At 34.8% G+C, this 27,999-nt stretch overlaps 2 protein-coding genes and 1 long non-coding RNA gene across 5 annotated transcripts in view; 2 read left to right on the top strand and 1 right to left on the bottom strand.

Moving 5' to 3' along the window:
- LOC145675724 (lachesin-like) overlaps window positions 1-27,999 on the top strand; it is a 1,095,594-nt gene that overhangs the window by 183,267 nt on the left and 884,328 nt on the right. The gene's annotated exons all lie outside the window — the stretch shown is intronic.
- On the top strand, window positions 9,182-12,488 carry LOC145675701 (uncharacterized). Its single transcript, XR_014129186.1, has 2 exons — window positions 9,182-9,573; window positions 12,037-12,488. It is a non-coding gene; the product is annotated as an uncharacterized LOC145675701 (long non-coding RNA).
- On the bottom strand, window positions 15,797-27,944 carry LOC145675706 (uncharacterized). 2 transcript variants are annotated; one of them, XM_081746324.1, is made up of 3 exons: window positions 27,829-27,944; window positions 24,066-24,287; window positions 15,797-20,183 (listed from the first exon to the last, which is right to left on the bottom strand). In XM_081746324.1, exons 2-3 carry the CDS (start codon window positions 24,216-24,218, stop codon window positions 17,550-17,552), a joined length of 2,787 nt encoding a protein of 928 aa, XP_081602450.1. In that variant the 5' UTR covers window positions 24,219-24,287; window positions 27,829-27,944; the 3' UTR covers window positions 15,797-17,549. The 2 variants fall into 2 exon arrangements, with proteins under 2 accessions (XP_081602450.1, XP_081602457.1); XM_081746331.1 differs by lacking the exon at window positions 27,829-27,944 and adding an exon at window positions 27,428-27,813.

Below are 27,999 nucleotides of genomic sequence, written 5' to 3' on the forward strand. Positions count from 1 at the left end.
GGTTAAATTTGGGGGAGATTTGTAAATTGGGGTGGAGTACGATAAATTTATAAGCATAGTTTTCATGCATTTGAGAGGAAGAAGGACGTGCACCCCCTAAACTTAATCATATATAAACCTACCGTTCTGCGCTTAATTATTAATAGTAAGTTAATGGCAAGAATGTAACAGTTCATGTTAACCGTTGAGTGTGCCTCTTTAACGATAGCAGAAATAGAACATCTGGTGTTCACCTAAGATTGAGTTTGTAGACAAGAGCATCTCTAATGTATAATCAATGGTAGTTAATATTATCGTACATATTTCTCTCTGTTCTGGAGTTTCTATGCTTCTCAACAGACTAGATTTCATTGTTTACTTTACATCTTATGAGAGAATTCTCATTCCGTTCTACAACAACAATTGATTTACGTGAATCGCTAAAATTCTAAAAATAAAATGTCACATCTGTATAACATCTCAGTTATGCAGATGTGCAGATTACCAAAGGGAGGGGGGGGGACTATGATGTGACTAATTGGATTGTCTGTAAACATAAATCAGTTTCTTTCTTTGCGTTGGAGGGGAATAAAGCTCAACATTATTTTCATCATCTACGCGTTACACATATATCTTCAAAATTTAGAGGGAGATTTTTATCTAACATGTCTGGAAAAAATACTCCTTAAATTCTTAAATGATAGTTTTATAGAAACAAGTTACAAATGTGGAAATCATACATGTGTCATGGGTCTGTTTGAGTCATCGGGTCTAATGGATTGTGGGTCTAACGCCCACTCTGGCTTTTAAACGACATGATCCGAATTTCCATGACCCATTCCATCAGTGGTATATAAGAACTGCTCATAAAATACAAGAATTTCATCAAATCATTGTCTGCTAACCAATCAACGGGAACTGCATTAACAAAATTCATAGCCATAAGAATCATTAACTCTTATCATGAACTATTGTAGCAAGTTGAAAATAGATTTACCGTGCATTTGTTCTACGTGCTTACAATGTATAATTGCAAATCTCTCACATAGTTTTGTACGAACTCATTGTCAATATTTGCAAATTGTACAGAAATCCACAAAAATTACAAACGACGACCTTGGACAAATATCTACAATTCTGGAAAACTCTGAGAGAAGTTAAATATTTGAAATGGGAAATACATGTAATGAATACCCAATAATACTTAACAGATTTACATTCCAAATAGTTGAAGACAAAATGAGTGTTATAACTGATTTACTAAATAAAAAAAAAAAGATCTTTCAGTATACAATTACACCTACGCTATCACGAGCAATGCAGCGGATATTAAATCTTAATAATATGTATGCACTGATCATCCTAATATAACATGAACATGAAATTCATTACTGCTACCACAATTGAAATTGAACTTAACACATTCAACTCAGTCGAGGTTTTAATAATATCACGCATCATCACATCAAAGAGAATTTAATCCCACCTACGCTTGTAAGATTTTACCAACATAGATTCATATATATTGACCAATGCGGCTCAGAACCACATTAACTCTTTGCGGACGGACTTTTCAAGTGCCATAATTTTCTTTATTTTTTCAGCAGATGAATGTTTAGTGTTTTTCAAAAATTCTTATAAAACAATACATTAAGTTGCATTTATATTCTAGACATTTATGAAAACTACAAAGCTTTCTCTTTCAAATGGTACATATCTTGTTACACTTAACAATAATCGTTCCAACATTTGAAAATACTTTTCGTTAGCACTTTTGGGAAAGGAAACAATAAGATATTGTTATGAACTTGTCGTACAGGTATACAAATATATTTAAAATTGATCATATTTTTTTACTGTTTATTAGAAAATTATTAGAACCGGAATCGTAAAGAAATCCCCAAAAATCTGATTGACATCTAAATTGCTCCATTGCATTCTTGACAGAATAGGCGTGAAAACGATATCTGTTTAAATCAGTGATAGAATAGATTATGCATGGGGCACCGGGTCACTTGGGTCACGAATTTTATCCTGGTCAACTGGGTCTGGGTCTGTCCGAATAAGACCGAATTTCTCCGTGTTATGGGTCTATCTGGCCCACCGGGTCTGATAGGTCATAGCTTTGACTGTCTATGGGTCTTCCGGGATATGAGTCACGACCTTCGTGACCATCCGATCACTGACTCAAGTAAGATGACAAAAAACATATCCGTGATAGGTAATATTGAGCACAGTTGAATACAGTTGTGCCAATGCTCTTCAGTGGAAAATAACTTTTCATATACCTTCTTGAAAACCTATAATATAATATAAATAAATTCTGATTTCGTAGCCTAATTTTTCTCCAGTTCATATTAGACTTCACTGTCATTATGCTCATAAACGGTGTAATTAAATGAGCAGGTTATAAGAGTACTGGCAAGGACCTGCGTCATGAAAATGCAGTCGATCTTAACCCCTATCCGGGCCAGTGGGGCCTCCCTTGCCCAGTAGCTTCATATATATTTTTTTTCGAATTTCTCAATAACCATAAATATTTCGATGACATAAAATTCCGAATTCTTTTAACTTTAGTCGAAGTTAAAGTCATTAACATATTGAGTTGGTAAGGCTAATAGAGTTTGTAAGGCCCCAATTGTTGTCTACGTTACAAAAATAGCTTGCCCGGACAAGGGTTAAATGACGAAGCACGCCCCTCGATTCTACTCTACTTTATCGAAAGAAGATGAACTTGTAAAGAACTATGTCTGTGAAATGTAGAGGATAGTTCCAACTTTCGTTGCATAAAGTATTATTGAGTAACATAGTTCTTTTGATCAATGATTGGGTACATTGTTCTGTAATAAACCTTTTCTCTTTTAAATTATGACTCAGTTCTTACAGTTTCCTGTATATTAATGGCAATTTGCGAGACTATTTGGGTAGGTCAATGGCAAAACCCGTTAAATCCATCTTTTTTTTTTTTTTTTTTTTAAAAAAAAGAGAGATAGTGGTTGCTCTGAAAACCTTAGTTGAAAAGCTTTTATTTCCAAATAGTATTCAGTAGCAAAGACCATTTTAACTAGTTGAAAATTAACATTGTAATATGTGTCAATTTCCAAAACTTGTTACATCCATCATGGCTACAGATGCAAAACCAGTTAAATCCATCAGTTTTATAAACTGTTAAATCCCATACCTGCAAATAAAGTCATGAGAAAAGCTGAATCAAACCCAGTTAATTTCATATTTCAAACAATTTGAGGTTTTGTACTGTATAGTAGTCTGAATATTTATTGGAACTCTTAGTAAATCATTCGAAATTTTATGTTTCAATATTTGCAGTCTCTACTTTCGTTATTTTTGTGTTTTTGGACTGAGAATTGAGGCACTAAACGTGTTGACCTAACTGTTCGTTATGTGCTTCTGTGCTAATTGCCTTTTCTTTAATAATTACTAGACAAAGGGACGCAAAATCGAAAGAAAATAGTACTATAGGCAGTGATAATCATAATTTTGTTGTTCAGACAACACCAAAAATGTCTAGAGAACGTGCACAAAGCCTGGAAAACTGGAAACGAAATGTACCAAAAAGACAAGTTAAATGGAATATCCTATGGTTTGAAGTTTTCTGTGTTGTTTTGCAGGGTAACTCTTTAGTTTGAGCAGAACATTGTTGGGTGAAGTCCTTCTCTAAACTGTCTCTTCACCTTGAGCAGAACCTCTCTCATAAAAAAGGGGTCTTGTCAATTAATGTTCGAAATTAGCCTATAACATAATACTGATTTCTGACTCTGATTCCCTTACTTTTAACAGGTTTTATTTTCGAGTATCGACTAAAATGGCCGCTCATTCAGATGCAAAAGCTATTATTTCCATTTACATGCGCAAAACCTGTTAAATTCAAATTACAGTATTTTCTTCAATAACTCAATTCGGAGACTGGTGTGATTATACAGCTTTTGACAGACTAACATTCACATTATTCTTTCTCATTTTTTTTTAAAAAAAGTTTCTAATGTTATTTTACAATTATGCCGTGTTTAAACAGTTTTTTCTCGATTTGCCACAAATTTTAAAATGCGGATTTAACTGGTTTTGCTATTGGTCTATTCATTTAAATACTCTGGTTTGTTGCTAGTTCTTTTGAAGTTTAAAGTCCCTTTGTAGCAGCGAAACAACGTGAGACATAGACCTGAAGCTCAACATGAATTCCTACCAGAACTCAAATCCGGACTACCAACCAGAAGGTGGTAACGCTAACCGTTTAATCACGAGCGAGCTCTTGTCCAGTTCATGGTAGATCGTTAAATTTTTGTTCAGCCATACTAAAACATTTTATTCTATTCTTTCACAATTAATACTTTTTCAAATTAGCTTTGTGTACGTCTGTGGAATGTACGGATTTTTACATAAAAATCAATGCCGATATATGATCGATAATTGAAAATTTGACCGATGTGTGAAAACATGAACATATAAAAAATATATTATCTTTATCAATATCGATTATCAAAAGATCAAAATGTCGAAATATTTATTTATTTATTTATTGTAACAACAACACAACAGGCGTCCTGCCCATTTACAGTGTTTGTTTACATATATGATAAAATATTATTTTTACAGAAGAAAAACATACAGACATTTTTATTGTTTCATTAATTAACTCAGCTCATCATACTACAAATTGTGTTCCTAAACATTTTTTCAGACATATTGAATATGTCTATCATTTCACACTTTTCTTCAATATTATTGTAGTGAGAGCTCATTCTCCATAAAGGGGATTTATACAGGATGTCAGTGCGTGCTTTCTTACAGTACATGGTACAACTATTGCTTAACCTCGTTCTAGACGTCGGAACATGCAGAAATATATTAGAACTTAGTTCTATGCAATTAATTTTATTATTTATTATTTTATGTAGAAAAACTAAATCATTAACATACCTACGTTGCTCTAATGTCGGTATATTGAAATTGTTTGTTAGTTCTGGGTATGATATGTATGCTGGGTACATTCCAGTTTTTTTATACATTAGTAATCTCAAAAACTTACACTGCACTCTTTCAATCATCTGGATATATTTTCCATTATGAGGAGTCCAAATAACAGAAGCGTATTCCAGTTGGGATCTCATATACGAATAATATAGTTTTAAAATTGTCATGTGGCTACGGAAGTCTCTACTTACACGACAAACAAATCCAAGACTCTTATAAGCATTGTTTGCAATAGTTGCAATGTGATTTGCGAAAGTCAGTTTTGGGTCGAAGGTAACACCAAGGTCTTTAACAGTTTCCGGCCTACAAAGATTTATACCGTCAATAGTATAATCATAATTTATGTATTTTCCTTTTCTAGTAAATGTAATAGCTTTACATTTAGTTATGTTTAGGCTAAATTTATTCACGTGGCACCAGTGTTTTACATTTTCCAAGTCTTCCTGGAGGTTTTTACAGTCTTCAAGTGATTTAATTTGAGCATATAATTTTAAGTCATCTGCAAAGAGTAAAGTATGCGATTTCTTGATGTGCTTAGTTATGTCATTGATAGTGATGAGGAATAATAAAGGTCCAAGGTTTGATCCTTGCGGTACTCCCGATGTAGCATTAAAATTGTTCGAGATATGACCTTTGTAAGCTACAGATTGTTTACGATTACGTAAGTATGATGTGAAAAGTGCTAATGCTTGCTTAGAAAGATTCATAAGAGCTAGTTTTTCAAGCAAAATGTCGTGGTTAACTAAATCGAACGCTTTCTGAAAGTCTGTATAGATTACATCCACCTGCCCTCCGTTGTCTAGTTCTGAAGCTATAAAGTTTGTTATAATTGCCAAATTAGTTGAAGTGGATCTATTCTTGAGAAATCCGTGTTGGTATACAGAGATACTGGATCTAACATGATTAAGTAAACGATTGTGTATTATATTTTCATAAATTTTTGCAAATGGGGATAGAATTGCAATTGGCCTAAAGCTTTCTATATTTTTAGCATTGCTAGTTTTTGGAATAGGACATATCAAGCTTTCTTTCCATCGGTCTGGAAAAACATTATATTTTACGGACATGTTTAATAGTATATGTATAGGATGTTTTATGATATCAATAGTTCCCTTTATTATGTAAGGTGGGATAGCATCAGGGCCACACGCTGTTCTAGATTTCAACCTTTTAATGGCATGTTCTATTTCTGATATTGTTATTTCAGTGATTTGGAAAATATCTAGTAATATACTTCTAGGTTCGTGTGACATTAGAGCATCAGTGTTATAACTCACAGGTTCATGATTGTAAACAGACTTAAAATAATGTGCAAAAGCCTCCGCAATATCCCTGTTACACTGTAGACTTTTACCATTATACATAAGGGGGCCATTAGTCAAATGCCTTGTTTTATTTTTGATAAAATTCCAAAAGTTTGTTGGATCATCTGCTATGCAATTCTCGGAGTTAGCTACGAATTCTTTGTATGCTTTCGCAATTTTTGTCTTTACCTCCGTCCTTAAACTACAGAATTTATCACGGTAATATGTATTATTGTCTATTGTGTTCTTCCACTTTTTGTGATAGTACGATTTTTGTTTGATTTTTTGAATTATTTCTGAGTTAAACCAGACAGGAAAGCTTTTATTACTGGGATTCTTTTTAGCTGGTATGCATTGTTTAAATACGTCGTCAATTAATTGATAAAAAGTTTCTACAGCTTTATTTACGTCATTTAAATATGAAAGGCAACTCCAATTAACTTTTGAAAGTTCTAAATACAATTTATGATAATTGGCTTTTCTGAAATTAAAACCAGATGATCTATTGTTTACTTTTTGTTTCGAAAAACGTTTAACTGAAAGCGCTATAATTAAGAGGGGATGGTGATTGTCTATAGGTACCAATGGTGAATTTTCACGGTTTACTTCAATTTCGCATGCATTCGAGAGTACTAGGTCCAGTGTACGGTTATTGGTATTTTGTATATTATTATGCATAGTTAAATTATAGAGTGACAGGAAATTGAGGAGGCTTTTACATTTAGTTGAGGAATGTGTGAAGTCAAACATAGAATTGCTAATTTCCGGGAGGTTGAAGTCCCCAATACAGAGAATAGAGCTACCCACTGGGCAATTACTTTCAATGAATTGATAGAAGTTTTCGTAAGTGCTTATTTTCGATTCTGGCCCTATATACAAAGGACAAATATACACAACTAATGATTTATTTATAAATTTGATTAGAATACATTCAAATCCTGCATCATATGAATTAACAAACTGAACATTGAAATCTGAATGTATTGCTATTATTACACCCCCTCCCTTTGATGTCCCAAATAGTTTCAAGTTCCTGTCTTGACGAAATACCGTGTATCTGTCATCAAAATATTTAGAATTATAGTAACCCTCACACAACCAACTTTCAACAGCTATAATAATATCATAGTTAGAAGATAAAACATTAGTATAAAATATTTCACTTTTACATCGTAAGCTACGACAATTCTGGAAATATATTTGCAAGTTAGTTCTACCTATTTGTGTTAACGTGTCACTGACCTTCTTTTTTAAACATTCTGGTACATGCATATTTTTATCTGTTATCTTACTTACAGATGGAGAGTCCTTGATACACATTTTTCATTTGACTGGGTTTGTCACAATAAGTTGTTTCTTGGACGAAGAGGGGGAAGATAAACTCTTCTTCCTGCTCCCTGTGGCGCCTTCAGAACTCAGCTGTTGGATTTCTTTAGCCCCGGGCTGTTCAGGTGGCACACTATCACTTTGGAATGCAGTCATTGTTGTTTGCTGCTGGTCTCTTTCTTTCAAGTCCCAAAGGGTGAATCTCTTCCCATCTATGAATAAAAACCGAAATTGCATATACGCGAAGCTTCCTTTCCTTCTAGCCTCATCTAGGTAAAATTGAAGTTGCTTCCGTTCGTCACGCACCTTATTTGAATAATCCTGGTCGACGTATATTTTAGTGCCTCGAAGTTTGCTCCTATTTTTTAACACAAGTTCCTTCTTTTTATCACTAATAAATTTGCACACAATAGGTCGGTTTCTTCCTGGTGCTTTCCTTCCCACTCTGTGCGTTCGCTGAAGGTCTTCGTCTTGTAGTTCAATATGGAGTCTATTCTGTATCACTGTTCTCACTTTGGTTTCGGTTTCTTCCCAAGTTTCCTTTGCACTTTCTTCTATGCCATATATCACTAAGTTTTGTCTTCTTGAATGGTTTTCAAGATAGTCGATTTTGTCTTCTAAATATTTCGCATATTCTCGTAAATCACTCACTTCACTAGACATGTTTTTTAACTGTAATTCAACGTTGTTGAACCTACTTGTTAGTTCACATACACTCGTTTTTAATTGTTTTATTTTTACGACAATTTGCTCGTTGGAACTGCGAACATTGTTAAGGATTTCCTTGATATCTGCCAATTCAGATTTGTGAGGGGGCCCTGGATTGCTTTCCACACAACCAATTATAAGTATCGTAACTAGAACCAAACCGTATACAAAATATGCATTTTGGCGTTTGGTACCCCTTTCACACTGTACATCAGAACTGTTTTTCACTAACGCAATAAAAAGGCCTATTCTGGCCCTCCACGCACTTACTGTATCTCCCATGTTACGCTTGGTCGCACTCCGGAGCTCGCTGCAAACACGTCTTCACTCTACGAAGGCACACTAGACAATATCGAAAAAACATTAAAATATTGAATACCAAAATACGAAAACATCGGAATTTCAAAACTATACCGAATATCAACATTTTGAAATATTGAAAAAAGTAGAAATCTCAAAAGGTGTCGAAGTTTTGCACCATCGAAATCATGAAATATATATATATATATTATATATATATATATATATATATATATATATATATTATATATATATATATATATATATTATTAATAGATTTGACACTGACAGTTTGATATTTGAAAATATCACCGATCAATTAATGTATCGAAATATGACGTAGAGCTTACGTGTGTGCCTAACTCAATGTTGTTTGGATTTGCTTTACTGTTTTTCTTGCGTAATAAATAGAAAAGTTGCTCCTAAGAATGTGAAGTACTAGCGAATTAAGCATCTGCGATGTAAGACTTTTTTTATTCGACTTGTTTGGAATTTTATAATCATTTTAATATCAGGCTAAGTTTAACATATAGCTCTTTAGTTTAACCACAGGTACCACGATTATGGACTGAGTTTTAAGAGAGGCAGTGATGATGAGATGGATCATAATAGTTGAATGGCGAAAGTAGAAGGCAATAGGGCAATCTTGAGAAAACACACGGGCAAGGTGTTTGTCTGCAACGACGCTCACTTCGTGGAAGCTTTGATCGAACCAGGGATGTACGCGCCACAGGTGAGCACTATACAACTGAGCTACAGCGACTCAACCGTAACCCTCGAGAATACACAAGGCCTCACTGCTCTTTCGTGACGTCATCGTGTGGAGGCGATTAGTCTGTTGTTTTGAATACGTCCCGTTATGTGTCTAAGGAGCACCTTAATATGTTGTGTTCACTTTAAAAGGTCCAAAAGTAAAAAAGAAGTATAAGAAGATTATTTTGGATGTACAGGAGTACTTTTGTGACAGGTATGTATACTTTGTATGAGTTGTTTTTGTATATATAGCTCAAAATCGAGTCAAAAAAGTGAAGTCATATCACATCCCAATGGTTGGATAAATAGGTAGTGAAAACCTTTAATTTGCTTCTTTATTCAATGTGTGTGTTATTACAAAGAGAAAAATGTGACAATACTTATATCATATGCTGTTTAACATAATAATATCTTAAGCATTAGGATATTTTAAGTGAGCGTAAATGAACACGTATGTGTGTCAGTTCGATATGCGGTTTAAGTTATAATATTTTGCTTCGTAATGACAATTATTATTGAGCAATTGACTACGTTAACATAAATCTCCTACTATATGTTATCTCGCAAGTAAGCCATAGCGAAGCAAACACTAGTTCCATGTATGAAACGAAAATTGAATGGTTTGAAATTTCAGATTCTGATAAAAAGATTATCCTTGCACTTCGTATTTTCGTTTGCTTGTTGCATACATATAACTGCATCGCTTGTATGTAAGACGTAATTGTACTATTTTAGCAGACGGCTCTGCTATATATTAGGTTAGAATATAGAGATATAAATAATGGAGTATAGTGTAGTAGTAGTAGTAGGCTGGGTTAGTTTAGGTTCTGTTACATACTCGTGGTCACTGACAGTTCCTACCCTCTCGTTATACGAGTTTCTTGCTTGTATTCTGCTGCCTTCCGCCTTACCAAATAGTTCCACCATAAAATACTTACCCTTTCCTGACCACTAACTCCTACATAGCTTTATTGAATTTAAACACTTACATTATCGTCTGAACACCTTCACCATGAATATTTAACAGTATTCTAGCTATAAATTTTTAATTTGGTAGAACCGTCTGTCAAAGTTAACCCGAAATAATACATGATATCGTGTGAGACCCAACACAAATGTATACAAAAATTTACGTGCAGATTGAGTATAGCCGGGCATACTATCATGGCTATATAATACTGCTTTTGGCTATTATGTTACAGAAGGGGCCCGTAAGGCTATTTACATAAGAAGGAAAATTGTCACGCACTTTCATAACAGTATTAGTAGGTTGTTCGTAGTAGCACGTCAGGGGTAAAGTTCCGTAGATGGCATACCGTCAGATTTGCCTTCCGTGATGGAATAGTAAACAAGGTAATTTAACAGGACAGAACCTACCTTAATCTAAAATAACCCGACCTGCTACTGCTACTGTACTATCCCAGTTTAGAGACGCATATGTACATTCATGAAGTATGAACTTCTTTTAGTATCAAGTAAACTCTGTCTTAGCAATTTTTTCTGAAGGTGGTAACTGCACTGATCACTTTTTACGGGTAATTTCTTATGTCAGCCCTCATTTCTCAAGAATTTTGTGTGTGTAGGGTAAGTCTTTATTATAGGCACTTAATTCATTATGAATCTTTCGTTCGGTTCTTTCTTGGTCCGCTTTTGTGAACAATTATGTAGTAGTAGTAGTAGTAGTGGTGATGGTGGTTAGAAGCCACAAAGGGCTCGTTGTGTTCTGTTCTCGAAATTAATTTATTAACTACTCCGAGGAATCAGTTCTTTAGAAATCGATTCATAATGAATGAAGTGCCCATGGTAAAGACTTGCCGTGTGTCGCAGCGCGCTTAATCTGGGAAGAGTTAAAACAGAATACTTTCTAAAATAAATTGGAAACAAATTCTGGTGTATATTGCTGTTACGTGTAAATGTAATGATTATGTTCTGAAAGGGACGCTGAACTCTCAAAAGCCAACCAATTATTTGCAATATTTTACCTCCTATGATTATTTTCGGGACTAAGAGGGGCAATCATGATAATGAACGAAATGGTGGAATTGAGAAAGTGGAAGTAAATGCGAGAATACCGAAAAAACCGCTGCTTCTACTACGAAAACCTACCTATCTAAGAAAACGTCAAGAAACACGCGTGGCCAGGGATCGATCGGGACACTTCGCAGCGGAAGTTAACGCTCTAGCACTGAGCCACCATAGTATTAGCAATTTGACTTTTCTTAGAGCATTATTTCCGTTCATGATTTTAGATTAGAAGTTGTGGACAAGGTGGCTTAGTGGCAGAGCGCTCACCTATGGTTCGATTTAAACTTGCGCCAAGTGTGAATAAACACTATGCATGAGTTTACTGTGTTCTCCAGTTTCGTCTCACATTCTTCATTAAATCTCGTTCATTATCATCATCACTGTCTCCCTTAGCTTCGTAGCATAAACGTGGGACGTAGAAACAAAATTAAAACTTGGATATTGGTCGTGAACCTACATATTACCATGGAATCCGAATCACGAGGCTTCCACCAATGAATTGAAACTAAATTTCTCACCAAAGCTGCGTAAGTTAAGCATATACTCATGAGGTAGCCCTTAGAGTATAAGAATTCTAAAAGATGCTAGCATAGGTTTTGTGAGTTCTTTTTCTGTTTCTTCGATGTTCAAGTGATCACGTTTATCTTTGCAGGTTCCTTTCTAATATTTGGCGACATTCAAAAATGGTTCCAGAGTAATCTGCAGAACAAAATCATACATTTGAATGGTTCGACTGAAGAGGATCATGCATTTTTCAATAACAAATCATACGAGACTAATCTTTAGTTAGAAAGTGGAGTTTGCTTCGTACTTTAAAATACACAAATATTCGAACAGTGCAAGTTCTATTGAAAATTTAATAAAAAGACAGAGAAAGCACCAGTTTGCAATGTGCAGAATATTTTATTTTAAATTTTAACTTTCGTCAGTTGTTAACTTTTTTAAAACTGCCACAAAACCTGAACTATTCTGGGAGTTAACAAAGGCACTCTTTTTTTTTTTTTTTTACTTTCAATGTTAGTGCATAACTATGCCTATTTTGTAAAACATTATTTCAATAGTTTTTCATTTTGTTTTGGTTAAAATAAATATTTCAGAATGCAAGTTTTTCATGTTTGATAGATGTAATGAACACAATTTAACATATAATTTACACTTACCTGAATGTGTTCTCTTTATTCTGATATTATTATTGTATGAAAAGTAGTATTGGAATAAAGAGAGCACGTGAAGGTTAGTATAGTTTATATATTTTCACGTTTAATTAGTGTACATGAGGCGTTCTGGAAAAGTAAGGCGAAAACACTAAACATATTTTGTGTAGAGCTATTAATGTTCAAAGATTTCTTGTTCGTAAATCAAACAGGGGCAGATCCGCGAAGTTGATCTCTATGAATAATCACATTTGGCACACTGAGAACTGAATATTTTTATTCAATCATTCATTATAGATATTTATTAATACATAACATTATAGCAAGAAGAAAGTAACCCAGTCGTGGTGTTTCAACTCTTCTCTTCCGGAACGCCTCACATGGTGTCAAATTGAAACCTAGAAGTGTTACACAGGTGTTCAACTTTAATGAAATTTCAGGTGTTTGCGAATCTGTGAATGTGAACAGAGGTTTTAACCAGTTTCCTTACATGAAGTTTCTCTTGATTTTCTGTTATCTGTGCACCATTTCTTTTTTTTTTTTCTTTCTTCAGTGATAAGTAGTTTTGGAATTTCGTTTTACCTTCTTCATCAGGGATATTTTTGCCAGAGCGACTTTTTCTGAAGGGGAAGTGTGGGATTGTGCTATTTTGAAGTGTATTATGTAATTGGCTTCGCAACGTAAAGTGAAGTAATTCATTACAAAATAGGCACTTCTATCGGAAGATGCTGTTCATTACTACTTACTGTATACATAGTGCAGGGAGTGGGAAATCGTTGGTCGATTTGAGTTTAGTTTGTTTGGTAGCGAGGCATCACTGTCTCTTGCGTAAAAGATAAGAATGATAAACATACAGCTCAACTGATAAACCGTGTCACCAAATATTTCTGAATTTAAGACCTTCCCTATTTGTTGGACAAAGGATTACAAAGAAGCATCTACATCAAATAATGGGTGGATTTTTCGAATTTACAATAAAAGTACACTAGAAATCAAATCAGATAACCTCCCACAGTCTTCATCAGTAGAAGGATCCACTGAATTTTGTATCAGTGCCACTGTGATCTTGGTTTTCTTATCACAGGAAATCCTCCAGACTTCACATCGTATGTTGCAAAAGGAAGACGACCCCATATTTTTGGGTATGATATTGCAGCAAAAGACCTCATCTTGGCATACGATAATAGTTCTATGATAACTCGGAATCGATATGCTATATACAGGGTCTTGATGACCTATATTTAAAAACTAAATTTAAAGAACCATTGCTCCACTACTATGGGACTTACCGTAGTCTGCTCAAGACATCACTTAGGAACTAGTAAGTGATTTATTCAAATATCCATGTTTCAGAATCCTCCGGTACTTGCACAACAATTTTTAGGGAAGCAGTTCAGGACTACTAAAAATCTTAAGTACTCTGAAACTGCCTATGCAGGAATTGTTGCGCAAGTACCGGATGATTCTGAAATATGAATACTTCTGTAACACACTCTACACTTTTGACCACAGGTCCATATTATTTATTTATTTATTATTTTGTTGTGAGGAATCACCTGTTTCAGTTGTTTGTCTAGTTCATAAACACCCTGTATAGTAACTCTAAATTTTGCATTTATTATTTTTGTTAATTTATTTTTTCTACTACATTTTATGACAAAGTTTCACACAATGCCGCTTACGTTCTAGAAGTTAATATACTTCGCTAATGAAGGGTCGAACATAATGCACCATTCCTGAAGATAATTCTTCGTGGAGTGAGGAACTTTCACAAGACAGGAAAAAAAAAAATCCCTGGACAACGTACACAGTATCGTTGTAAACGCCATGGAATGAAGTCTCCATAAGTCCATCCATCGATTGTCTCAAGAAGTGAATGTTCTTAGTAGCAGTGACCACAGGATTTTCAGAAAGGTTGCAACTGCATCCGTAGAAGGTATAGATAGCGCAGCACTTGCTTATCGATACAAATTCCCAATATTTCAATTATCAGTAGGTAGCCTTAGTGTAAGGAATTTTTTTGATAAATTCCAAGGTAAGTGCAGTGAGGACGAAACGTTTCTTAAGTACCTGACCACGTTACATGATATACATTTTCAATTATTTAGGTATTGGTTAGATCTTAGCATCCCTTACAACACCAATGCTATGAGACGTGGGCCTACAGCTCAAACTCCCATCAGGAATCGAACCCGGGTCTCTCGCACCTAAAGAGAATACGCTAATAATGCATAAGGTTATATATATATATATATATATATAACTGAAATTATTGGAAACTTATTTTTAGTGTATATTTTCGTACACGGAAGGTGAGAATAGTAATAGAAAGTGACAACATATAGTCAAGGTTAGTTATGTGAATAGGAAAACAAACTTTCCCATCAAGAGCAACAACAGCCAGTTGACCTCTACGTAAGCTTCTCGGCCCGTTGCTTTTTTCAGAACATAAACACATCCGGTGTCGAACGTATGGACTTCCCAGAAAAAAAAAAAAGCAGCACTTATTGAAAAACAATTTTTTGGATTTTTCTGCGTGATACGTCACGAAATTGAATAATATAAAAAGCACGGGCAAGAGACATGGAGGGACAATTCACATCAACGAATCATACGCTTTGGATCGAATCACCAGTAACCGCAATGGAGTTTGGAACGATTACCTTGTAAGTACCCTCTCTTTTCTCATGGCATCCCTTCTCCACTTTGGGGAGGAGCTTCAGTAAAACTCTGCCATCTGGCATGCATGAGAAAAAAGGAGTCATTCGTCATTGTGGGTATAAGTCTCCTGTGTCAAGCGACCTACTGTACATTTCAGTTTTAAAGAATTATTTTCATATTCTTGTAAATTTAGTCATAATAAATTGTAGTTTAAATAGGGCTTCATGTTTTCATTTCAAGCCCTGAGATTTAACACCACCAAGAAATTTAGGTCGGCTTCAATTGCACTTTAAAGAATTCAGTTTTATTTACAATGTCATGCTGATTTTTTTTTTTTTTTTTTTAATATTTTAGTTTTGTGCAATAAACCACTAAATCATATCCAGGATTGTTTTTCGATGTAAACATCTTCTCTTACCTAATGCATTCACTATAGGCAATGCAAATCAATCCTCCTCCTCAGGCAGTTGAAAGTAATATTGAAAAATATATTCTTAAAAAGTGATAATTCAATCTTTTATATAATGTATTTATCTATTTTATAAACATCGGAAGTAATTTATTATTTGTGAATTTCTTTCAAAATCATTTACACTACATAGATTTCTGATAATTTTTATTGATATAAGTATTTGTATTTCACCATTAATTAATACAGGTATCTTGAAGTTACATCATAAAATATACATTTTCAAATTCCATATTATTTCAACCGTCAGTGATAGATATAAAACTTCATCTACTTAGTTGGATACAGGCTATTTTTGAAACATTTACCAGAGATAGAAGTTTTTTTTTTTTTTTTTTTTTCGGTAATGTTGATAATCTTTGTAGATATTTATTTCAGCGTATTACAGGTTTTATTGAAGTTAAGTTTCGTACCTTAAAATTAAATAGTCTTGTGATTAACATTTTAAAGAAGATAAAAATTTAGAAATAGACCAATGTACAATCCGCGGCAAAAAACCTGCAACATAAGGATGTAAGTTTATTGTGAAACTACGCCTAACAGCACAGGGAATGAACATATCGTCTAAATGGAACGAATCACGAAAGGATAAACCTCGGCCTCCTCCCGTGCACACTTATTTTGGAGCAAAAGTCTTCGTCATTTCACAATAAACTTATATGGTCATGTTGCAGGTTTTTTGCCGCGGATTGTACAAGTGCGTAGTAATTCTTCAAAAGCCTTAAGTTTTCACTGCCCAATAAACTAATACTCCGATGAAACTGCCAGCCCGGGCACTGAAAACTTAGGGCTTTTGAAGAATTACGACGCACTTACAAATTGTCTTAATTTCATTATCTATAATAGAGCGTAAACATGATAACATTGCCATGAAATGTACAAAGTTTTAACACATAAGAAAGAAGTTACGCAAGTAAATTAATCCTAAGCGCGGCATATGGTTCATTCAAAGTAAAGTTTAGCATTTCTTATTCCATTTGCTTCTTCTATTCACTGTGTCTACCTTCCTTATTGCGTCTCAAGAGTTTTCCTCCGAGGTTTCAGATACTTATTCTGTGATCTTTTCAGAAGGCGAAGTAACTTACATGAAGACAGAATCTCTTTATGAAAACATTTTGCTCTTTAAGTGCAAAAGAAGTGAAGGAAGAAAAAAAAATCTACGTATTTATAAAGCTGATTTTTGGAGAAAATCTTTTTGCAGAAATTTCTTCATGAAACCACAGGCATCAACTATGTGTGAGTCTCACTTGGGTACTTCTACTTCATTTCGTAAGACGATTTCCGCAATTTGCTCCAAAAACGAACTGGCAGAATTTAGTAGTAAAGTACAGAACCTATCATAGTAACATTCCCCAGTATTCCTGCATTAAATGTTTTTAGTTTCCCTTGCCCTTTTGACGTACTGACAAAAATAACAGTTTCCTTCTTGTCTTAGGTATCCTACATTCTTAGGTCATTTTTTTAAAAAAAGTTATTGGAACAATGTCGAAACTTCCAAGCCACCTCGTGCCCTATACATATGTTGCATCTTTAGGAAATGAAGTAGTACTGCCAAAGTAAAACTGGCACAAAGTTCATGTCTATAGATTAGCAAAATTTACAGTACTTTCATCAAGAAATATAGTGGTATTTCTATACACAAGTTTATCATGGTCCTTTTTTTTTAAAGCTTTAGAACCCTTGTAGCTGAAGAGTGATTTCATCATGTGAGTGATGTTACCTCTTGAAAAACATTACTCAGATAATCTAATTGGTAGGCGAGATGTCTAAAATCGGACAGGAAAACTGAAAAATGCAATGAACAAGGTGGATTCAGTGCAACATTAATAGTATAAATATCAATTTTGAGTCCCCAAAAGTAAAACATAACTAAATTGCAATCTATGACAGAACAGACAGTTTTCTTTTACTAGAACGAATATTTACAGCATTAGTTTTATTTTTACTGAAATTATTCAGCAAACAATTCGTCGCACATAATAAAATCATGTCAGAAACCTTTTCTGCCTGTTTATCATCGTGACATTCGCACAAGAACTGAAAATCGTAACTTTCCAAAGCCAGTTTAGTTACATTAACAACTATTGACCTCTGATTTGTTTGGCATAGAAACATTTGTAGATACACCGGGCTTGTTAGCTTTTTTACAACAATATAATTATATGTTACCAAATCAATAACATTTTGTTGAGGGTAGTGTAAGCTCCCTCTGTCTAAATTTGCTGTAAATTCAACTGAAGGTAAATGTAGCTTTTTTTCTGACATAATGTTTTCTTGACACGACACACATTTCAATTTTTTTGAAACTGAAAATGCACAATATCCTGCCACATAAACTATAATAGGCAATTCGTCACCAATTTTATCTAAATCAGACCCACTCACTGTCACCTCTTGAAATACATTAATGGATTCGTTTTGTTCGATAACGTCCATATGTGAAAGTGACTTTTCAAACATAATATCCTTCAGTTTCTTCCGGACGAATTTCGATATCCGAAGTTTCTCCTCTACTTCGTAAAGCTGTCGTAATGACAAGTGATACTGTGATCCAGCAAGCTGTCTGTAGAGGCCAAATCTAGACTCTAAGTTATCCGTTTGAAATTTTCCAAGGAGGACGTAATTCATTTTTATTTCTTCGAAGCAATAAGATGTTACCTCTATTAGTGCATGAGTTGTATGTGTTAGTGCAAGAAAGGTTTCTTTTGAAAGAAAACCGGAAGTCAGCGACATACTTTTCCAATTATCAAGCCAGTCAAGGAATTCATATAAAAAAATAATTCTTTCGTCATCAGATGTGGATTCAACTGGATACTTCAAGACATCATTGAGACGTCTGCCAGTATTGGGTGCTCTTACATTAACTATTTTCCACCATTTTAAAATTAATTCTATGAACTTAGCTGTACCTTCATAATGATTCAAATCACACGAAACTCCAAGGCTTTTCAAAGCTTGAATAACATATTCATTGAATACCTGCAAAACAAGTTTTACATTTTGTTTCTCTAAATTAGAAGGCCATAAAGCCTTGACAGACAAACCATACCCGTACTTCAAAAGATTATCACACTCTGTTGAGTATAATTGTCTTAGACATTCGAAAGAAGCAATGTGATGAATGGATGAATCTGTAATATCAGGAAAATACAAGCAGTTATCATTATTCTTTTGATTTACCCAATTATTTCTTATACTCTTCAATATATGAACAGGATCAATTATGTAGAATAGAGGGCGTGCTGTATCACATGGGTGAGGATATGCAATACTAAGCGAATGACCATTGGAAAAAAAAGAAACAGCTTTCCGATTTAGGGCATTATTATCAGTGATAACACAAAACACTAACAATCCTACTCTTTCTAGACCAACAATTACTTTCTTCAACACATTATGCAACTCCTTTGCTGTTATAGAACTAACCGGGAGGATATGTACAACGTCTTTGTATGAAGAAAGCAAGCTTTGTACCATGAAAACGTGAGCACTCTTCGCCAAAATCTCTGAGTTGTAAGAAGAACCAACAATATTTCCTCCTTTGTAGTCCATGAATGGTTTCAGATAGATTTCATCAAGCATTAGAACTACAGAACGTTCATGAGTGGCTAGTGTAGCTATTTGCTGCTTTATGTACAGCAGAAACCCGTCTTCCTTTTGCTCTAAATCAGGTCCAATTTTAAATGCATTACAAATTCTTTTTATTGTATTTGGGTGGGGCAAAATAAAATTACCTGAATTTCTTATAAATCTGTAAGCCTGAGGAGATATTAGTAACAAAATTGCTGCAAAAATTAGAATATCAGTTGAATACCTGAGCCTCTCCTTCTTACTTCTGACTAAAGTAATTTGATTTTCGAAAAAAGTAAAGAAATTTTTATATTCCAAATCATTTGATTTACAGAGTTCAATAATTTTTTGCAACATCTCATAGTTATTATCAATATCACTCATATTGTTCTCCGTTATTGATTCAATTTCATCTAATACATTTATCACTTCGTACATGTAAGAGACACATTTTGGAAAATGTTTTCCACCAATTGTATGAAGCTGGATTCCTTTCAAGAAAACTTTTAGCTCAAGGTCCTTATTTACCGTTACAGTATACGTTAATGTGGGAGGACCAACCACATTAATATTGAGGTATATTATGTTATCACTCTTTATAATCACATCCCAAAAGTTTGTTGTTTTGTATTTTCCCACACATTTCACCAACTTATTGAAGTCTGTTAGTCGATTTGCTTCTTCGTAGGAAACTTGCTCTGACAAACTTTCTTGCAATGCAGCCTGCACTGCAGCACTTTCCTTCAGTTTGCCTTTTGTAACTGGCGATTGTCGGTGGCTACGTTCTCCAGTCATATAGGATGGATATCCAGGAAAAATTGACGGTACGGCTCCCTCTTTCAATTGAGGCCTAGCTAATGGAGCAGTTAAAGTCTTCCCAGACTGTTCATCAAAATAGGTAGTCTCCCATACCAAGAAGAAAGGGGAAAAATGCAAGTGACAAACCTGAAAAGAAAGATTTAAAAATGGTTATAGGAAAAATACGTAGTTATTTTTGTATACATTTAGCAACTACTTCAACAAAACTTACATGAAGGAGGACACGTAATGTTACGGTGAGCTACACATACTGAAACACAATAAAAACGGTGATGTGTTGTGTTTCTGACTGAAAGTGGGGCAGTGCGAGCAGCAATCACAGGTAAATTTTCTTATTGTAACAAATATTTTTAAAAAACGACCAATATTAATAATTTAAAGGTCATGTAAAACCGCTTCAAAATATATAGCAAGTGACACCAACCAAACTACTTCGAAAAAAAAAAACGAGGAGGATATGATAACATCACTATTCCGGTCTGTACTTAATCACAACGATATTTACTATGGTGCTCGATTGTAAGAAATGAAGTAAATTTCTTAACATATGCTTCCTTGTTAGACATAACTAGCCTTTCCGTGCTCCAAATTTCAAGCCTTTACTAGAAATTTCGGTTGCTAACGCTACAGTTTTTGTCGAAGCAGAGTACCGGTAAGAAGTTTAAGATACTACAGTATTCTATTGATTGAAAGGTACACGTTTTTACTGTTTTTTGAATACATTTCCCAGACGTATTTTCAACAGCATCAAAGGTGTGAATAAGAATTATATCAAATTTCAAGAAGAGACATACAACTTGAAATAAGAATTTAACCACTGTATTGAGACCCATCAGAATCGAATCTGGGACATCGTGTCCCAATGGCTCATATCCTATCGACTACTCGTGTGGGAAATAGTGCCAGCACTAGTAAAGTTGGACATCTCGTAATAGGAATAGGTCATTACTATTGTGTCCAATATGTTATTACGTTAATGTTTAAATTCACTAGTGCTGGCAATTATTTAAGAGTAATTCGATACAGTTTGTTCCTATTCAGCAGGCTTGAAGATGTAAAAATAAATTTGTGAAGATATTCCCAAGCTTATAGGAACGTGTAACTTCCATCCATAAAATATTGCATTATTTTAACTTTCTTATCCCACAATTACCTTGTACTCCTACAAAGGAAGCACCTGATGTATCCAAAATTTTAAGGAAGACTGAATATCTACAAGTAATAGTAAATTGTACATCCGAATATATTATGTGTTACTTGGATTCACTTATCAATAATGTAAATGAAATGAAATCTTTAAGTTTTACGTCCCACAGTTATGCCGATTACGCTAAAGGAGACGGTGATGATGAGAAATGAATGAAATGGTGGAATGAAGAAAGTGGGAGGAAACAGGAGAACCCCGAGAAAACCCACGAGCACGGTGTTTGTCCACACGGCGCGAGCAGGGATCGAACCAGGAACCCCAAGCACCGGAGGTGAAGGCTCTACCACTGAGCCACCGCGCCCCCATTTATCAATAATGAATCGGATATGAGGGTAAACTAATGATAAGCAAGGTGGACAAAAACGTTTAGGTGAATGCCAGATATTTCCAAGAATCCATTCTGACTCCTATCTATCGAAGAGGCATCCAGAATTCTATGGAATGGACGCGAACCAATCGATGATCCATATGGACAAGGCTTCGAGTCATACCGCCAGAACATCACTACGTTTTTATCAGAAAATGGCAGAGGAATTAGAAATTCGTATCATTCCGTTCGAAGACATTCCTGTGAAAAGCCCAGATGCCAGTCCAAGAGACTTTTGCGCATTTGGACTGTTGAAATGTAGTGTTCAGCGTCCCCACCCGCGCACCCTGGATGGTCGTCTGCAGAAAGCTTGCAGGGAGGAGTGGGACAGAATTCCTCCTGTAGCGGAGGTTGCTTCAATGGAAACTGCGATGCCGGGTAATAGTCCACAATGCTGGGGTCCAACAGAACATGATCGGTGGTGATGACACGGTATCTTTCAAAAATGGTCAGATATAAAGCGAAAAACTTTCTGTAATTGATGGAATGACAATGTGGACGGAAAAGGGAACCTCCTGAAACTCCACAGAGACGACGTTGTACACCACAAATTACAAGAACAAACCGGGGACACCTAGCACGAGAACTGAGCTCTACCACTGAGCCACCGTGTCCCTATATACTGACCGGGCAATTAATTTTCCTTACTTCAATTTTCTTAGATCAATATATATCTGAATAATATAAACATAAATTTCCTACACTGTGCTTTTATTTAGTCACAAGAGTCAATTATGCAGCAAGATGACGGAACTGAACAGTAGTCACACTTTCGTAAAAATATGAATAGACCTTCCTCGCGGGTTTGAAATCCCTCAATTTTTAATGAAACCAACTCATATCCTAATAAGCAACGTTTCTACCTTTGAAGAAAAAGATGCAAAATCATCAAAATCCTCCCGTAAAGATGAGTGTAATAACTTCCTCACGTTCTGTAATTATTAAAAGCAATCGGTTATTTCTTAACAACTTTCAATCATTAACTAAGAACCGAACGCGGTAAGGCAATTTTATACAGTAAATATTATATTAAACATAGCATACGAGAAAGAACTAAGGAAGAAAGGCGACCGAATAATACTACCTAAATATTAAAAGGTATCAACTAAGTGGAAGTGCACACACAAGCCCTATCAAACCCAGAGCAGGACGCTTGGGCACAGACGTCTACGTGCGAGACAGTTGGACGCAAAACCTTTAATTAAAATAGCTTTACTTACCGATATATGTTTTAAAGTATTTCATATCTTGAGCCCGGGTGTTTAGGCGCTAAAAATATGTAAATAGTCACTTAAGTCACAAAAATAGGCACCAGAGATTTCGAATAGTCAAGAAATGGAACTGAACTTGTGAAACTTATACAAATAATTTGACAAAGACTAGGCTAACACCTAGAAAACAGCGAAGTTTCTGCACACCAGGCAGAACTTGTCTCTACCAGTTGAAAAGAAATGAATACTAACTATTGATAAGAAAGTTCCATCCTATTTCATAAAAATTAGAACTAATAAGACTATACACTGAAATAATCCGAGTAGGCCAAATAAACCTTGCTGTAGGCTTGTTATTACACCCCGAATTCTATACTGGGGTAAATGTGCTAAAGAAATTCGTGCAGAGAAGGACAGTCAAATAACGCTCCTCTATTTCAACCTACTTTCTGAAACTGCTGATATTATAGAGCACTTGCGGGGTTTGGCCCATAACTCAGTCATGGGATCATATCGTAATGGTGAATATAACATATGACGAAATTATTTATCAAATAACTATACTAGAGTTCACTGTTTAGTTTTCGATTCATTGTTGATTCCTTTCCAATATCTCCGTTGCAAATACGTAGTAATGGTTAAAAATGCAATGTTATGAATCGCTATGAAGTTATGAAAATGCCTATTCCTTGACATTAGAGGTATTATAAAGATAACTTGAGAGGAGTTTATTTTGGGGCGTCTTAGATTACCTACAACAAATTTTATTTGGCCTATTCTGGTCATTTCAATGTACAGTGCCTATTTTCATTAAATCTGTAATAACTTTCTTATTCATAGGTTCTATCCTTCAGTTTTCAAACGACAGAGACTTCTGCGTGATCTGCAGAAACTTTGGTGTGTTCTAGGCGTTAGTATATCTTTGCCAACTATGTGTGGAAGTTTTACAAGTTCAGTTCTATTTTTTTATCTTATTCGAAATTTCTAGTGCTTATTTTTGTCTTTCAGTGCCTATTTCCACTGTTTTAGTGCCTAGTAACGAAATATATTATGGCATACATAGCACGGTAATCCTATTTAGATAAAAGGTTTTGCGCCCAAGCATCATGGACCCGCCAAACCTCGATTAGGATATGCAGCCATGATGTTTGAGACCTAAACGTTCCAATTATCACATAAGTAAGCTCCATTCAATTACACCTGATTGATATTAATATACTTACTCTGGAATGTTCGGTTGGTTGAAAATCTTGTCGTTTGATGGCTGTTAACCATTTCCTTCTTAGTTCAGGATCTTTCGGGTATCTAAAACAGTGCACTCGGTTTCGTTCATCATAATTGCCCCTACATTTGGGGACACTGCATTTATACACCATTAAGTTGTTGCAAAGCGCCGAAACGTGTCAGGAACACTGGTAAAATCGTTGTTCAAGAGGAGAAAACACCTGAGAAGAAAGATTGAAAACGTGCTGTAGAAATTGTATGGCATAAGTATGAAATGAAAGGACGCTACACTTCAACAAACAAATAAATAAAGAATCTGAACAATAAATTTTTTCTTAAATTTTATTATCAGAGCAAAACTTATTACACTCAACTCCATGTTCTCTGCGGACAGGTATTTGTGATTAAGCATGCAATTTTAAAGACTACTCAGCCTTCCTATATATAGTGGGAACATAATTGGAAATTTCAGAAACTTGCAAGCGTAAGAAAAATGTACAATACGATACTGCTAGAATATAAAGGCCGGGCAGCCTTTGAAATATTTTATGTGATTATTTACGAACATCTGTCTTTAGAGGACACGGAGATTAGTGTAAGAAATAATGCGATCTTTATGTTTCTTGAACAACAATTAGCAGTAATAACTTTTAAGGATATAAATTGATGCATGTTTATAGAAGTGCTCTATTATTTACTGCACCTAGTACTGAATTTACTAACTGTTTTGATATAGCAGGAAATTCTGAGAAGTGAGGTGGATTATCAGTGAGTTGCCCGATCTGCCGACACCGAAATAGTACAGTTAGTAGCAGGGTTGGCAAAAACCATGGATTTTATTGGAAAAAAAAAATTAAAAACCCGGTTTTTTGGTTTAAACTTTTTTTTGTTAATAATTTGCTCTACGTATTCATAGCACATATGGACAGAAATAAGTTTGCTCCGCTTTGGTGTTACTATGCAACAACCCGGTTATACTGGAAAGGGTCACATAAGCTTAAAGCGGAATTCAAGTCGCTTCTCGGCTTACATCCGAGAGAAATTGTCCACCATTTGAACTTGAAACCGGGACTAGTTGGCCAGAGATTCGATACGTCTGCCGTCTCACTCACGGACTCCTGATAAAAATACTGATCTTTACATATTTGTACTGATTTTTACATATTTGTTAATATATTGTCAAGTCATTTCAGGACAAAAAGATAAACAATTGCACAAAGTTAAACAATTATACAGAATTATATATGGACAATTTCAAAGTACTGCAAAGTACAGAAGAACTAATTTAGTCCAAGTTAAAGAAATACAAAAACTTAATTTGCATATCAGTAAGAAAAGTGAATAAAGATACGAATTACTTGAGTCCACTTTAGCTCTGACCCATTTACACACAAATAGACACCAAAGATCTGATTTCAATAAATGCCTCTCGTGGGGTTTGTATCCGCCCCCCCCCCAAAAAAAAAGTACGGCATTTCGATGAATTTTATCAATAGTGAACATTATTAAGACGAAACAATTTTCAGAATTTTCCTTTGATTTCAATTGCTTAACAATAATAACAAACTAAAAAAATCAGTAAAGAATCACTTGTAAACTTTTATTTAAAAAAAAAAAAAGTTGCTCTTGTAGTATAATCTCTTTGAGTAATGAATGGCGAATTTAGGTCTGAATATCATACGAATAATATACGGGAGTGAAACGTGACAACCCACAAATGTGTGTTCATCAAGATTTTACGAACACTTACACTTTTACGAATATTTTTAGTTTTTTGGTTTAAACCAGCCAACCATAGTACTTAAATACTAAAAGCAGTAAATAAACAAACGAGTACGTTTACAAATTATTAGCAATTATAGTTTATTTCTTAATTTCCAGTTCAAGATCAGAACACATTCAATCAATGTTACTCTGGAAATGTAATATTAAAAAAATGAATATGAGAAAGTGTTAAGTAGGAAACGAAGCCCGATAATACTACCTAAATACTACAAGGATTAGCTACAAGGCGGAAGGCGGCTGAATACAAGGAAGTAAGGAGATGGCAGTAAGTGTATGTGAAGCTTTGGGAAATGGCCGTCTGCAATGGTTGCAATGCCAATTGTGAGTAACTTCAAAGGTAGAAAACAACGTGCCCTGCGGGGCTTCTAATCCCCTTCGCTCCCTCAACTATGTTTTGTAGAGCGTTTTGTAACACTAATGCCCCAAATCTAATGAATAAATCGACAAAATATATTTGGTAGAGCCGTCTGCTAAAGTAATGCCATCTATGTTGCTTCAGTAGAAACTTACGTAAATGTTTAGCAGATGGGGTCCAGAAGCACGTAAAAAATACAAAATTTATGGGAGAAATGGAAGATGCAAACACTTAAACATAGCATAACCTAACCAAATCTACCCTAAACTAAACTGAACTAACTTAAACTAACCTGAACGATCAATGTTCCGTTAAGGGGGTCCAGTGTCTTTGACACCACTTCTTTCTATTGATTTTCGTTTGATTACATAATATAACGTTATATTAGGTCAGGTTAGCTTAGCTTAGCTTAAGGGGTCCAGTGTAGTTTTGGATTCCCTTAACGGAACATGGACCATATAATCTAACATAAAGTAACTTATACTAACCTAATGTGAACAGAAACGGTAATAGTATACATGAGAACCCCCTGATCTGCGTTTCTTCTGTGTTCTATTACCACTTCTACATGAAATACCATATATTTTCTACGTAGTGCAATAGTAAGAAGTATTCATGTTCACAAGACATGCGATATGCGTTAAATTCCCCCCCCCCACACACACACATAGTCATAGATAAAGTACAAGGGCACTACACATGCAGATATAAAATACAGGTACGTGCATTTTTATTTTCGTATCAGCCGATAAGTGAATAAAAGTCGCTTTGTTACTCCCTTTGTAAGTTCGTACATACTCAATGAATAATCCCTAAAAGTATGAGCGTCCTGCTCCTTCGGGAACTGATGCAGCTTCATGTATACTATATCCCAATTGCTTGCTATATCAGAACTACAAGCCTCACTACATGCTGAACACTTACGGACCAATGCACCACACACAAGCAATTCCACTAATAAAACATTGTTGTTCATAGCATCTATATGAAAACTTCTCAAATTAATACGTTTCTCCTGTAAAGTTTGCTAACTTTGCCGATCTCCGGCACGCTTCCGGAACACGAACTCGAAGGCGATAAAAATTCATATAGCCTTGCACTGAATATATCTGTAAAAGGAGGGGGTACAAGTAGGTAATGCAATTGACATTTTTTGTTCTAGTACTACCAGATTTTCTTTTTTAAAAAAAAAAAGAAAGAAAGGAAACGGTATGTATTTACCAGTATGATTATTCTGTTATCCTGACAGATTCTCAATCTGGACGAAAATGCAGATCTGCCATTTATGCCAAAGCAACTATTACGATTTAATTTCCTTACAGTTGCATTATGTGCAGTTTAAATTTCTTCACTTCATAATTTCAATGATGTACATTTTTGTAATACCCGGTAAAATAAATAAGTTTAACATAAATTACGAATATCTTTTAAAACAAATATACAAACAACGTTTCTTCGGATACGTTCAAACTGGCAACTCATTAAAAGTACATTTTTCATCACTTCAAATTATTTCTACACTCAATATACGTACATATATAAAAATATATGTTCTTCTTAATGTGTGTCACTAGAATTTATGAAAAAACAATGGTAAACAACTTGAAATTAAATATACTTACACTGTCAGGACTGCATTCCATCATCCACTTGCGGACAAATGAATTGCCTCCAGTTGATGACGTGGGCGGTGAATGACGTCAGAGCAGTGAGGCCTTCTCTATTCTCGAGGGTTACGACTCAACACACGTCGATACAATTCAAGGTCAATACATACGTGTATATAATACACA

The sequence above is a fragment of the Thermobia domestica genome, chromosome 2 (assembly GCF_964235325.1).
Source record: "Thermobia domestica chromosome 2, izTheDome1.hap1.1, whole genome shotgun sequence".
Classification (NCBI taxonomy): domain Eukaryota; kingdom Metazoa; phylum Arthropoda; class Insecta; order Zygentoma; family Lepismatidae; genus Thermobia; species Thermobia domestica.

What these genes read in the sequence shown, in the direction of transcription:
- LOC145675706 (XM_081746324.1), bottom strand. Translation starts at nt 24,218, where the DNA reads ATGGTGTATAAATGCAGTGTCCCCAAATGTAGGGGCAATTATGATGAA. An exon ending in AACCAACCGAACATTCCAGA is followed by an intron (nt 20,184 to 24,065) that starts GTAAGTATATTA and finishes CTTTCTTTTCAG; the next exon opens with GTTTGTCACTTGCATTTTTC.